This window comes from Pelophylax lessonae, assembly GCF_965119305.1.
Source record: "Pelophylax lessonae genome assembly, chromosome: 12".
NCBI lineage: Eukaryota > Metazoa > Chordata > Amphibia > Anura > Ranidae > Pelophylax > Pelophylax lessonae.
In genome coordinates, this window is record NC_138779.1 from 201,265,035 (window position 1) to 201,280,351 (window position 15,317).

The 15,317-nt window shown below is 45.8% G+C and overlaps 1 protein-coding gene across 1 annotated transcript; it reads right to left on the reverse strand.

The window, feature by feature from the left end:
• Positions 1–1,040: 1,040 nt before the first annotated feature.
• LOC309568170 (chemerin-like receptor 2) lies at positions 1,041–14,929 on the reverse strand (the record flags this gene model as incomplete). The annotated part of the gene is made up of 2 exons (XM_082273804.1): positions 1,041–2,163; positions 14,856–14,929. The coding sequence occupies 2 exons, from the start codon at positions 14,927–14,929 to the stop codon at positions 1,041–1,043; spliced, it is 1,197 nt and encodes a 398-aa protein (XP_082129930.1).
• Between the last annotated feature and the right edge of the window lie 388 nt (positions 14,930–15,317).

Here is a 15,317-nt window from a genome sequence, read left to right on the forward strand (position 1 = left end):
CCTCTGGTTTTTAGAACAGCTTGAATTATCTGAGGCATGGATTTAACTATCAACAAATAGTTTTCTTCATCAATCCGACTCCAACTTTCTCTTAGTGCAGTTGCCAGATCAGCTTTGCAGGTTGGAGCCTTATGGACCATTTCTTTAATTTACACCAAATATTTTCAATTGGATTGAGGTCTGGACTATTTGCAGGCCCTGCAATTGACATTATATATCTTTCTTGAAGGAAAGTTTTCACAGCTTTTGCCCTATGGCAAGATGCATCATCACCAAACATCCTTTCATTTGATGGAATGAGACTGTCATCTTCCCCGTACCTTTACCTGACATGCAACCCCAAATCAGAGAAAAGAGAGAGAGAGAGAGAGAGAGAGAGAGAGAGAGAGAGAGAGAGAGAGAGAGGTTCTGTATTTATTATTACATCATTACTTTTTTTTTTTAACTCAAGCACCTAAACTACACTTTGCATCATCCGCTTGCAATCCATTGTACAGCAGAGCTCAGAGTGGAAATTGGAGATTCAACACAAGGAGCTGATCCATGCTCATGTGCTAACAAGGAACATGCTGAAAGGTGGAGAGAGCAGAGAGACAGAGAGGCAAACTCATCAGTTTACTGCTTCTCTGTTCACTGTCCAGTCACAAGGTTGGGTAATCACAATCTTAAAAAAGTCACACTGTTAAAAAACACAATGTCTTCTCCCTTATAAGTATGTCATTTGTTTGCCTGGATTCAGCATTTAACATCTTCTCTTGGAAATTGGCATGCATAAAAGTTTTTATTGATCCTTGTAATCTCAGTTGTTTGTTAGCTGTTTTTAATTAGGGTGGTATGGCAATAAACGGTAGTTCTGAAATTCCCAGATAGGATATGATGTTCTTCAGCAATTGGCAGTTTCAGTATTTGACAAATGTCATAAAATGCTCTGCTGAGATGATGAAGCCTTGGGAACAAAATTATAGCATGAACATATCCTGAAAAACACTTAAGGCATTAGGTCTTCATAGAATGTATTGTTCCATAAATGTAGTCCTGTCTCACACCATCTGGGAAGCTGACGTTGATTTGGTTTTGCTCTTCAAGTCCGTTTGGGCAGATTCCTCGGTGAAAGCTCTCTCAAATATTGACCGGAGGGAGCTCTGGAATTTCAGTTTAAAATCTCGACCCATAAAGACGTAGAGAATGGGGTTGATACAACTGTTTAGAAAGGCCAAACTGGAGGCAATAGGTGATCCAACAAAAACTATGAAGTAAAGCTGCTCATTATATTCACCATAATTGGCAGACAACTCCAAAAAGGAGAAGACGTGGTAGGGAAACCAGCAGACAAGAAATGACAAGATAACAGCTAGGGCAACTTTGAAAGGCTTGCTCGATGTGGTCATGTGATTTTTTCGGATACGGAAAAGAATTACTGAATAGCATGAGATGATTATGGTGAAAGGAATAAAAAAGCTGAAGATAAATCTGACGATTACCGCAGTCCTGTGCGTTGAATAGGCAACTTCCTCATCCTCCTCACTATAGTTGTTATAGCATATAACACGGTTTTCAGCAACATCAATTGTATCTCGGAATATATAATAAGGTGAACTGAAAATTAATGCTAAGATCCATACTGCCAAGGCTACAAAAGAAGCCAACTTCGGAGTTCGGTGATTCCGACTCCAAACAGGAAACACAACGGAGATGAATCGATCAATGCTGATCACGGTGAGTAAGAAGATGCTGGCGTGCAGATTGATGAATAGAATCATGTTGTTAAAAGTGCACATGAATTTTCCAAAAGGCCAGTTATAGTAAAGAGTGGCATGGATAATGCTCAACGATAGGAAAAACGTGAAGATAAAATCAGCTATGGCTAAATTAAGGAACCACACGACATTGACAGTCCGTTTCATTACAAAGGCAGTGAAATAGATGACCAAACCATTCCCGGTGGTCCCTACTATGAAAGCCAAAGAATGCATCACCAGGTAGAAAACATGAAGATGGAATGCTATACGTTCCAGTCTTTCTTCCTCTTCAGAATAATTGTAAGGGGTAAATTCATGTAAAGCCCAGGGGATTGTGGTCTCTTCTTTAAGAGTAGCATTAGAGACTGGATTGTCCATTGTAAAATTCTTCATTTTCCCAAGAGAGATTGGAAGTTGAACAATTCTGTAAAAAGAAATGAAGAAGCTCAAAATTCTGTTTTATTATTGGTTATGTACAAGAATTAAAACAAAAAATATATTCTACTATCCACTTGGAAAATAGGGCAATGACTGCAAACTTTTGAAAAACGTATCCTAAAATGTATGTGACGTCAAAACTTTTTGAGTTTTAGAGTAGGGGTGGCTTAGAATATATAAGGTTTTCATTGCTTTCTATATCCCCACTGGAGATTTTCCTCTCCTCTGGTGACCCTTTCTCCATGGCTGAATGTGCCTGGGAATCCATAACTGTGAGTTGTTGTCACCAAAAAAGGAATGAAGAGAAAATCTTCCACTGGAGACACTTGTTTCAATGATGATTGCATACAGGGAATTTCTCCTCTTACTGCTGTCACTTGCAGTGGTGACTACAGGACAAGAATTGAAGATAAATTTGGGACACAGGTGGCAAAAAAAAAAAATAAAATAAACCTGTCATGGGTAAAAACTAGAGGTCTCCAACTGAGTCGGTGTCACGTCGGATAATGCCTTCCATCAGATAGTGCATTAGACGGACTGCGCATGCGCGGTAAATGACGTCACTCCAGCTGACTGCTCCGCTCAGCTGGGGTTGACGTCATTATTGCGCATGCACAGTCTGTCAGATGCACTATCTGATGGAAGGCTGCGGGAAGAATCGTCCCGATCTTTGCATGCGCGCCAATAGAGAGCGGAGAAGGGGAGAGAATCTATTGTCAGATTCTGCCTCGCTCTCTGCACATCTATCGGGACGGATCGGATTACAGTGCAGTGTGTTCTTATGTGAAGAATGGTGGAATATTGTCTGATAGAGAACACAAACACAGCTCTTATCGGGGGAACATTAAAGGGGACCTCTGACCAAAGGGAGCACTCCGATTGGGGACACTGATGTAAGGAGGCACTCCAATGGGGACACTGAGGTAAGGAGGCACTCCGATGGGGACACTGATTTAAGGGAGCACTCCGATGGGGACACTGATGTAAGGAGGCACTCCGATAAGGACACTGATGTAAGGAGGCACTCTGATAAGGACACTGATGTAAGGAGGCACTCCGATGGGGACACTGCTGTAAGGAGGCACTCCGATAAGGACACTGATGTAAGGAGGCACTCTGATAAGGACACTGATGTAAGGAGGCACTCCGATGGGGACACTGATGTCAGGAGGCACTCCGATGGGAACACTGATGTAAGGAGGCACTCCGATGGGGACACTGATGTAAGGAGGCACTCCGATAAGGACACTGATGTAAGGAGGCACTCCGATGGGGACACTGATGTAAGGAGGCACTCCGATGGGGACACTGATGTAAGGGAGCACTCCGATAAGGACACTGATGTAAGGAGGCACTCCGATAAGGACACTGATGTAAGGAGGCACTCCGATGGGGACACTGATGTAAGGAGGCACTCCGATGGGGACACTGATGTAAGGAGGCACTCCGATGGGGACACTGATGTAAGGGAGCACTCCGATGGGGACACTGATGTAAGGGAGCACTCCGATGGGGACACTGATGTAAGGAGGCACTCCGATGGGGACACTGATGTAAGGAGGCACTCCGATAAGGACACTGATGTAGGGAGGCACTCCTATGGGGACACTGATGTAAGGAGGCACTCCGATGGGGACACTGATGTAAGGAGGCACTCCGATGGGGACACTGATGTAAGGAGGCACTCCGATGGGGACACTGATGTAAGGGAGCACTCCGATGGGGACACTGATGTAAGGAGGCACTCCGATGGGGACACTGATGTAAGGAGGCACTCCGATGGGGGACACTGATGTAAGGGAGCACTCCGATGGGGACACTGATGTAAGGAGGCACTCCGATGGGGACACTGATGTAAGGAGGCATTCCGATAAGGACACTGATGTAAGGAGGCACTCCGATGGGGACACTGATGTAAGGAGGCACTCCGATAAGGACACTGATGTAAGGAGGCACTCCGATGGGGACACTGATGTAAGGAGGCACTCCGATGGGGACACTGATGTAAGGGAGCACTCCGATAAGGACACTGATGTAAGGAGGCACTCCGATAAGGACACTGATGTAAGGAGGCACTCCGATGGGGACACTGATGTAAGGGAGCACACCCATCAGTGCTGTGCCCCCTTCAATGCAATGAACGCTGTGCTGTGCCCCCTTCAATGCAATGAACACTGTGCTCTGCCCCCTTCAATGCAATAAAAACTGTGCTATGCCCCCTTCAATGCAATGAACACTGTGCTATGCCCCCTTCAATGCAATAAAAACTGTGCTGTGCCCCCTTCAATGCAATGAACGCTGTGCTGTGCCCCTTCAATGCAATGAACACTGTGCTGTGCCCCCTTCAATGCAATAAACACTGTGCTGTGCCCCCTTCAATGCAATAAACACTGTGCTGTGCCCCCTTCAATGCAATGAACTATTGTGCTGTGTAGGAGGCACTCCGATGGGGACACTGATGTAAGGAGGCACTCCGATAAGGACACTGATGTAAGGAGGCACTCCGATGGGGACACTGATGTAAGGAGGCACTCCGATGGGGACACTGATGTAAGGATGCACTCCGATGGGGACACTGATGTAAGGGAGCACTCCGATAAGGACACTGATGTAAGGAGGCACTCCGATAAGGACACTGATGTAAGGAGGCACTCCGATGGGGACACTGATGTAAGGAGGCACTCCGATGGGGACACTGATGTAAGGAGGCACTCCGATGAGGACACTGATGTAAGGGAGCACTCCGATGGGGACACTGATGTAAGGAGGCACTCCGATGGGGACACTTATGTAAGGAGGCACTCCGATAAGGACACTGATGTAAGGAGGCACTCCGATGGGGACACTGATGTAAGGAGGCACTCCGATAAGGACACTGATGTAAGGAGGCACTCCGATGGGGACACTGATGTAAGGAGGCACTCCGATGGGGACACTGATGTAAGGATGCACTCCGATGGGGACACTGATGTAAGGGAGCACTCCGATAAGGACACTGATGTAAGGAGGCACTCCGATAAGGACACTGATGTAAGGAGGCACTCCGATGGGGACACTGATGTAAGGAGGCACTCCGATGGGGACACTGATGTAAGGAGGCACTCCGATGAGGACACTGATGTAAGGGAGCACTCCGATGGGGACACTGATGTAAGGAGCCACTCCGATGGGGACACTTATGTAAGGAGGCACTCCGATAAGGACACTGATGTAAGGAGGCACTCCGATGGGGACACTGATGTAAGGAGGCACTCCGATAAGGACACTGATGTAAGGAGGCACTCCGATGGGGACACTGATGTAAGGAGGCACTCCGATGGGGACACTGATGTAAGGAGGCACTCCGATGGGGACACTGATGTAAGGGAGCACTCCGATACGGACACTGATGTAAGGAGGCACTCCGATAAGGACACTGAAGTAAGGAGGCACTCCGATGGGGACACTGATGTAAGGGAGCACACCCATCAGTGCTGTGCCCCCTTCAATGCAATGAACGCTGTGCTGTGCCCCCTTCAATGCAATGAACACTGTGCTGTGCCCCCTTCAATGCAATGAACACTGTGCTCTGCCCCCTTCAATGCAATAAACACTCTGCTATGCCCCCTTCAATGCAATGAACACTGTGCTGTGCCCCCTTCAATGCAATGAATGCTGTGCTGTGCCCCCTTCAATGCAATGAACACTGTGCTGCGCCCCCTTCAATGCAATGAACACTGTGCTGTGCCCCCTTCAATGTAATAAACACTGTGCTGTGCCCCCTTCAATGCAATAAACACTGTGCTGTGCCCCCTTCAATGCAATAAACACTATGCTGTGCCCCCTTCAATGCAATGAACTATTGTGCTGTGCCCCCTTCAATGCAATGAACACTGTGCTGTGCCCCCTTCAATGCAATGATCACTGTGCTCTGCCCCCTTCAATGCAATAAACACTGTGCTATGCCCACTTCAATGCAATGAACACTGTGCTGTGCCCCCTTCAATGCAATGAACGCTGTGCTGTGCCCCCTTCAATGCAATGAACACTGTGCTGCGCCCCCTTCAATGCAATGAACACTGTGCTGTGCCCCCTTCAATATAATAAAAACACTGTGCTGTGCCCCCTTCAATGCAATAAACACTGTGCTGTGCCCCCTTCAATGCAATAAAACTGTGCTGTGCCCCCTTCAATGCAATAAACACTGTGCTGTGCCTCAATGCAATGAACGCTGTGCTGTGAACCCTTCAATGCAATGAACACTGTGCTGTGTCCCCTTCAATGCAATGAAAACTGTGCTGTGCCCCCTTCAATGCAATGAACACTGTGCTGTGCCCCCTTCAATGCAATAACACTGTGCTGTGCCCCCTTCAATGCAATGAACACTGTGCTGTGCCCCCTTTAATGCAATAACACTGTGCTGTGCCCCCTTCAATGCAATAAACACTGTGCTGTGCCCCCTTCAATGCAATGAACACTGTGCTGTGCCCCCTTCAATGCAATGAACACTGTGCTGTGCCCCCTTCAATGCAATAACACTGTGCTGTGCCCCCTTCAATGCAATGAACACTGTGCTGTGCCCCCTTCAATGCAATGAACACTGTGCTTTGCCCCCTTCAATGCAATGAACACTGTGCCCCCTTCAATGTAATAAACACTGTGCTGTGCCCCCTTCAATGCAATAAACACTGTGCTGTGCCCCCTTCAATGCAATGAACACTGTGCTGTGCCCCCTTCAATGCAATGAACACTGTGCTGTGCCCCCTTCAATGCAATGAACACTGTGCCCCTTCAATGTAATAAACACTGTGCTGTTCCCCCTTCAATGCAATAAACACTGTGCTGTGCCCCCTTCAATGCAATGAACACTGTGCTGTGCCCCCTTCAATGCAATGAACACTGTGCTGTGCCCCCTTCAATGCAATGAACACTGTGCTGTGCCCCCTTCAATGCAATAAACACTGTGCTGTGCCCCCTTCAATGCAATGAACACTGTGCTGTGCCCCCTTCAATGCAATGAACACTGTGCTGTGCCCCCTTCAATGCAATAAACACTGTGCTGTGAACCCTTCAATGCAATGAACACTGTGCTGTGCCCCCTTCAATGCAATGAACACTGTGCTGTGCCCCCTTTAATGCAATAAACACTGTGCTGTGCCCCCTTCAATGCAATGAACACTGTGCTGTGCCCCCTTCAATGCAATGAACACTGTGCTGTGCTCACTTCAATGCAATAAACACTGTGCTGTGCCCCCTTCAATGCAATGAACACTGTGCTGTGCCCCCTTCAATGCAATAAACACTGTGCTGTGCCCCCTTCAATGCAATGAACACTTTGCTGTGCCCCCTTCAATGCAATAACACTGTGCTGTGCCCCCTTCAATGCAATGAACACTGTGCTGTGCCCCCTTCAATGCAATGAACAATGTGCTGTGCCCCCTTCAATACAATGAACACTGTGCTGTTCCCCCTTCAATGCAATAACACTGTGCTGTGTCCCCTTCAATGCAATAAACACTGTGCTGTGCCCCCTTCAGTGCAATGAACACTGTGCTGTGCCCCCTTCAATGCAATGAACGCCGTGCTGTGCCCCCTTTAATGCAATGAACACTGTGCTGTGCCCCCTTCAATGCAATGAACACTGTGCTGTGCCCCCTTTAATGCAATGAACACTGTGCTGTGCCCCCTTCAATGCAATAACACTGTGCTGTGCCCCCTTCAATGCAATGAATACTGTGCTGTGCCCCCTTCAATGCAATGAACACTGTGCTGTGCCCCCTTCAATGCAATGAACACTGTGCTGTGCCCCCTTCAATGCAATAAACACTGTGCTGTGCCCCCTTCAATGCAATGAACACTGTGCTGTGCCCCCTCCAATGCAATAAACACTGTGCTGTGCCCCCTTCAATGCAATGAACACTGTGCTGTGCCCCCTTCAATGCAATGAACACTGTGCCATGCCCCCATCAATGCAGAGTTCAGCGTGCGTGCCCCTTTCAATGCAGAGCGCCACAGCATTGTCCCCAATCACTGCAGAGCGCCACAGCATTGTCCCCAATCATTGCAGAGCGCCACAGCATTGTCCCCAATCATTGCAGAGCACCACAGCATTGTCCCCAATCATTGCAGAGCGCCACAGCATTGTCCCCAATCACTGCAGAGTGCCACAGCATTGTCCCCAATCATTGCAGAGCGCCACAGCATTGTCCCCAATCACTGCAGAGCGCCACAGCAAAAAAAGGAAGAGACCACTGTGGTACTCAGCAGAAGTGTCCCCAATCATTGCAGAGCACCACAGCATTGTCCCCAATCATTGCAGAGGGCCACAGCATTGTCCCCAATCACTGCAGAGCGCCACAGCATTGTCCCCAATCATTGCATAGCGCCACAGCATTGTCCCCAATCACTGCATAGCGCCACAGCATTGTCCCCAATCAATGCAGAGCGCCACAGCATTGTCCCCAATCATTGCAGAGCGCCACAGCATTGTTACCAATCATTGCAGAGCGCCACAGCATTGTACCCAATCAATGCAGAGCGCCACAGCAAAAAAAGGAAGAGACCACTGTGGTACTCAGCAGAAGTGGCCCAAATCATTAAAAATAAAAAGCTAGCATTTTGTAATTATAAAAAAACCCAGAGCAATGAAGATAAGGAAATCTACAAGATTAGGCAGAAAGAGGCCAAGCAAGTTATAAGAACTTCTAAAGCGCAGGCAGAAGAAAAACTAGCTCAGTCTATGAAAAAGGGGGATAAGACATTCTTCAGATATATAAATGAAAAAAGGAAATTAAAACAAGGAATAACTAAATTAAAAACAAAGGACGGAAGGTATGTAGAAGAGAATAAAGGGCTAGCCGACTGCCTTAATGAATACTTCTGTTCAGTTTTTACAGAAGAAAAAGGAGAAGGACCTCCACTTGAAAGGATGACTAATGAATCGTTTGATGCATGTGTCTTTACAGAGGAAGACGTTCTAAGATTGCTGTCTAAAGTGAAGACAAATAAGTCACAGGGTCCTGATGATATACACCCAAAATTATTAAAAGAGCTTAGTGGTGAGCTGGCAAAACCATTAACAGATTTATTTAACCAATCATTAGTAACAGGAGTCGTCCCGGAAGATTGGAAATTGGCAAATGTCGTGCCCATTCACAAGAAAGGTAGTAGGGAGGAATCGAGCAACTATAGACCAGTGAGTCTGACATCAATAGTAGGCAAATTAATGGAAACCCTATTAAAGGATAGGATTGTGGAACATCTTAAATCCCATAGATTGCAAGATGAAAAACAACATGGGTTTACTTCAGGGAGATCATGTCAAACAAATCTTATAGATTTTTTTGACTGGGTGACTAAAATAATAGACGGTGGAGGTGCAGTAGACATTGCATATCTAGATTTTAGTAAGGCTTTTGACACTGTCCCACATAGAAGACTTAGCAATAAACTGCAGTCATTGAGCATGGACTCCCATATTGTTGAGTGGATTAGGCAGTGGCTGAGTGACAGACAACAGAGGGTTGTAGTCAATGGAGAACATTCAGAACAAGGTCATGTTACCAGTGGGGTACCTCAGGGATCTTTACTGGGACCAATTTTGTTTAATATCTTCATAAGTGATATTGCAAAAGGCCTCGATGGTAAGGTTTGTCTTTTTGCTGATGACACAAAGATATGTAACAGGGTTGATGTTCCTGGAGGGAAACGCCAAATGGAAAAGGATTTAGGAAAACTAGAAGAATGGTCAGAACTCTGGCAACTGAAATTTAATGTGGATAAGTGCAAGATAATGCACCTGGGGCGTAAAAACCCAAGGGCAGAATATAGAATATTTGACACAGTCCTGACCTCAGTATCTGAGGAAAGGGATTTAGGAGTAATTATTTCAGAAGACTTAAAGGTGGGAAGACAATGTAATAGAGCAGCACGAAATGCCAGCAGAATGCTTGGATGTATAGGGAGAGGTATAAGCAGTAGAAAGAGAGAAGTGCTTATGCCGCTGTACAGAACACTGGTGAGACCTCACTTGGAGTATTGTGCGCAGTACTGGAGGCCATATCTCCAGAAGGATATAGATACTCTAGAGAGAGTTCAGAGAAGAGCTACTAAACTAGTACATGGATTGCAGGAAAAAACTTACCAGGAAAGGTTAAAGGACCTTAACATGTATAGCTTGGAAGAAAGAAGAGACAGAGGGGATATGATAGAAACTTTTAAATACATAAAGGGAATCAACTCGGTAAAGGAGGAGAGCATATTTAAAAGAAGAAAAACTACCACAAGAGGACACAGTTTTAAATTAGAGGGGCAAAGGTTTAAAAGTAATATGAGGAAGTATTACTTTACTGAGAGAGTAGTGGATGCATGGAATAACCTTCCTGCAGAAGTGGTAGCTGCAAATACAGTGAAGGAGTTTAAGCATGCATGGGATAGGCATAAGGCTATCCTTCATATAAGATAGGGCCAGGGACTATTCATAGGATTCAGATATATTGGGCAGACTAGATGGGCCAAATGGTTCTTATCTGCCGACACATTCTATGTTTCTATGTTTCTATGTCCCCAATCATTGCAGAGCGCCACAGCATTGTCCCCAATCATTGCAGAGCGCCACAGCATTGTCCCCAATCATTGCAGAGCGCCACAGCATTGTCAACAATCATTGCAGAGCGCCACAGCATTGCACCCAATCACCGCAGAGCGCCACAGCATTGTCCCCACTCAATGCAGAGCGCCCCCGCCAATGTCCCCAATCAATGCAGAGCGCCACAGCATTGTCCCCAATCATTGCAGAGCGCCACAGCATTGTCCCCAATCATTGCAGAGCGCCACAGCATTGTCAACAATCATTGCAGAGCGCCACAGCATTGTCAACAATCATTGCAGAGCGCCACAGCATTGCACCCAATCACCGCAGAGCGCCACAGCATTGTCCCCACTCAATGCAGAGCGCCCCCGCCAATGTCCCCAATCAATGCAGAGCGCCACAGCATTGTCCCCAATCATTGCAGAGCGCCACAGCATTGTCCCCAATCATTGCAGAGCGCCACAGCATTGTCCCCAATTATTTCAGAGTGCCACAGCATGCCCCCAATCAATGCAGAGACCAGTGTGCGTGCTCCCTTCAATGCAGTGGGGGTTCCCCTGAGACCAATGCACTTACCTGGCGGCGGCTCGGCTCCCGGCGGGGGCTTCTCCCCTCCTCGAGACTCCGTCCTCTTCTGCGGCGGTGGGAAGGTGACCAGGCAGTGACAGTGAGTGCCTGATGCACGCACCGGCACCGCCCCCAACGAGGTCAGCAGGGATGTCCTGAATCATGATAGGTCCAGGCTGGAGTCTGGACCAATCATGATCCAGGACATCACAAAAGGGGGAGTGTCGTAGTGCAGTGCTCTGCACCCTGGTGACCAGGGCCGGATTAAGAGCATCATGGGCTTGGTGCTGAGGATTTTGAAGGGCCTTAAGGGCCGTGCCTTAGCATGCACCCAGAGGAGGAAGGGTGCAGCCATGCATGCCTAATTAAACATGGGATGCTGTCTCTGAAGCCCATAAACACATCCATGCATCGGTAACTGTCCCTCCTTGTCCGGCCTTCGTGCTGTGTGGGGAGGTTCTGAGGGAGCTGCCTGGGGAAGCGAGCATAGAAGCCAGACTTCTGTGTTTACAAGTGACAGAAGAGCGGTAACAGTGAATATGGCCAACCCGGGGCCTATATTAAGGTAGGGGCCTGGAGCTGCAGCTCCAATAGCCCCTACGTTAATCTGGCCCTGCTGGTGACCCCCCAGAAGGCAGCCAATCGGCGCCCCACCCCCCCCCCCCCCCCCATAGCCACCAATGAGGCCGGCGCCCCTAGTGGGCTAAAAATAGATTTTTTTTTTAATCTTTTTTTTTTCCTTTTTTTTTTTTGGGGGGGGCGGCGCCCCCTATCGGCCGGCCGCCACTGATGATTTCTATATTTTCTCTGTGTTGTGTGTTTCTGTCACATTTGTTAATCTTTCAGTAAAAAAAATAATAAAATAACATTATTGAATGAAAAAAGGCTTAATTGAACAAACTGAAGTTAGAAGCTGCTATCCGATCTGATCCTGTCTGTGAAATCCAGACAGATAGAAACCCCTATTTTCCATCCCTCTGGAGGATCGGATCGGATCGGATGAAAATGGACAGGAACAATGAACAGTCTGTTCTCATCCGATCTCCCATAGGGGACAGCAGGGATCTGACAGCTCCGTCTCAGCACAGAGAGTAGAGACGGAGCTGTCATCTGCCTGCTCAGCGGGGATCAGCGGATTGACTCCCGCTAAGCAAGACTGAGTCCGCCGAGCAGAAAGTCTGTGTGAAAGGTGCTAAGCTTTGATGAAAAAACCTGGAAGCTGATTGGTTTCTATGCACAGCTGCACCAGATTTTGCACCTTTCGGTTTTAGTAAATCAACCTCTAAAGCCCCGTACACACATACCGAATGTCGGCCGAACGATCGGCCGTCTTTTGTCCGGTGCTGTCCTGTCGGCTGAAAACTGCAAAAGACTGCACACGAATTTTGTCGGCCGACAACAGCCGACTGCAGAAGTGATGTCATGTGATGGTTAACTTTCCGTGTCTTTTTTCTTTTCTGAGCATGCCCAGTCTTGCAAATCTGCTGTCTGTCAGCCGAATTCTGTACTGACTGGCGAACAATCGGCCGTTCTGGTGTTGGCCAACAAAAATTTTAAAGTCTGCACAACAGATTATGTTCGGCTGAAAATGCGCTGTCGGAAGCATCATACTAACAAGCCTACAATCGGCCGATCGGTCGTCGGCCGAATATTTACAGCCGACAATCGGTACGTGTGTACGGGGCTTTAGTGTCAGATTTGTCCACCGCAATGTTGCAGTCCCGCTAAAAATCGCTCTTCGCCACCATTACTAGTAAAAACAATAAAAAAAAAATGAAAAGTCCGTAAATGTATCCCGTAGTTTGTAGACACTATAACTTTTTGCCAAAAATATGTAGCAGAGGACATATTGGCCTAAATTGATGAAAAAATTGGATTTAAAAAAAAAAAAATGATTGGGTATTTTTTATAGCAGAAAGTTTTTCTTTTTTTTTTTTTAAATTATGGTCCTTTTTTTGTTTATAGCCCAAAAAATAAAAACCGCAGTGGTGATCAAATACCACCAAAAGAAAGCTCTATTTGTGGGGAAAAAAACTTCAATTTTATTTGGGTACAGGGTCGCACAACCGCGCAATTGTCAGTTAAAATAATGCACTGCCGTATTGCAAAAAATGGCCTGGTAAGGAAGGGGGGAAAATTTTCTGGAGCTGAAGTGAATAAACCAAATTTTGAGACATAGAGAAAAAGAAATCCAGATGGCTGCACACCAATGCTGGGATCCAAAACCCCTTTATTCATATAAAATTATAGAAGACATCAAGTGCACTTGTACTTATTGTGCTCTTCATGTCTTCTATGATTTTTGTACTTTTTGTGCTCTCGATGTCTTCTATGATTTTTGTATTTATTGGGCTCTCTATGTCTTCTATAATTTTTGTACTTGTTGTGCTCTCCATGTCTTCTATGATTTTTGTACTTATTGTGCTCTCCGTGTCTTCTATGATTTTTGTACTTATTGGGCTCTTCATGTCTTCTATAATTTTTGTACTTATTGGGCTCTCCATGTCTTCTATGATTTTTGTATTTATTGTGCTCTCCATGTCTTCTATAATTTTTGTACTTATTGGGCTCTTCATGTCTTCTATGATTTTTGTACTTATTGGGCTCTCCATGTCTTCTATAATTTTTGTACTTATTGGGCTCTCCATGTCTTCTATGATTTTTGTGCTTATTGGGCTCTCCATGTCTTCTATGATTTTTGTGCTTATTGTGCTCTTCATGTCTTCTATAATTTTTGTACTTATTGGGCTCTCCATGTCTTCTATGATTTTTGTGCTTATTGTGCTCTTCATGTCTTCTTTAATGTTTGCACTTATTGGGCTCTCCATGTCTTCTATGATTTTTGCACTTATTGGGCTCTCCATGTCTTCTATGATTTTTGTACTTATTGTGCTCTCCATGTCTTCTATGATTTTTGTACTTGTTGTGCTCTCCATGTCTTCTATGATTTTTGTACTTATTGTGCTCTCCATGTCTTCTATGATTTTTGTACTTATTGTGCTCTCCATGTCTTCTATGATTTTTGTACTTATTGGGCTTTCCATGTCTTCTATGATTTTTGTGCTCATTGTGCTCTTCATGTCTTCTATGATTTTTGTACTTATCGTGCTCTCAATGTCTTCTATGATTTTATATGAATAAAGGTGTTTTTGGTCTCAGCATTGGTGTGCAGCCATCTGGATTTCTTATCCTCTTGTCACATCTGCGACTGGGTGACACCCTGCATGGAGGAGATAAAGCCTTTGGAGCCGGCTCACCTGTGAGCAGCGTGACCCTTTGCAAATTATGAGCCAGTGGACAGTTTGTACATTTATACACCAAGAAAAAATGTTGAGCTATTACTAAAGGTGCTTCAACCTAAAATTTAAGTTAGAAGCTGATTGGCTACCATGCACAGCTGCACCAGATTTTGCACTCTCCAGTTTTAGTAAATCAACCACACTGAGCCATGTGCCACTAATTACTATTCTGTTGAGAACATCCTAGCAAACTTTTTTCACACAAAACCATAAATATACTATATATGTGTATCGGATACTTACTTGAACTTTCCTTGTCCTGATGTTCTTCTCTGGATCCGTCTCTGAATGTCCTTGCTTCTGCTGTGGAGACACATTTATATATGCAGATGGGTTTTTACATAACTTGTTAGATAGGGAAGTTACTGTAACATCCTCTTTAAAATATTTTCTTCACTGATGTAGAATGATTGGTAGTTAAGCCTCATCTAATGTCACATACACTCACCGGACACTTTATTAGGTACACCTTGCTAGTACCGAGTTGGACCCCCTTTTGTCTTCAAAACTGCATTCATTCTTCCTGGCATAAATTAAACAAGGTGTTGGAAACATTCCTCAGAGATTTTGGTCCATAGTGACATGATCATCACACAGTTGCTGCAGATTTGTCGGCTGCACATCCATGATGCAAATCTCCGATTCCACCAAATCCCAAAGGTGCTCTGTTGGATGAGATGTGGTGAGTGTGGAGGCCATTGGAGT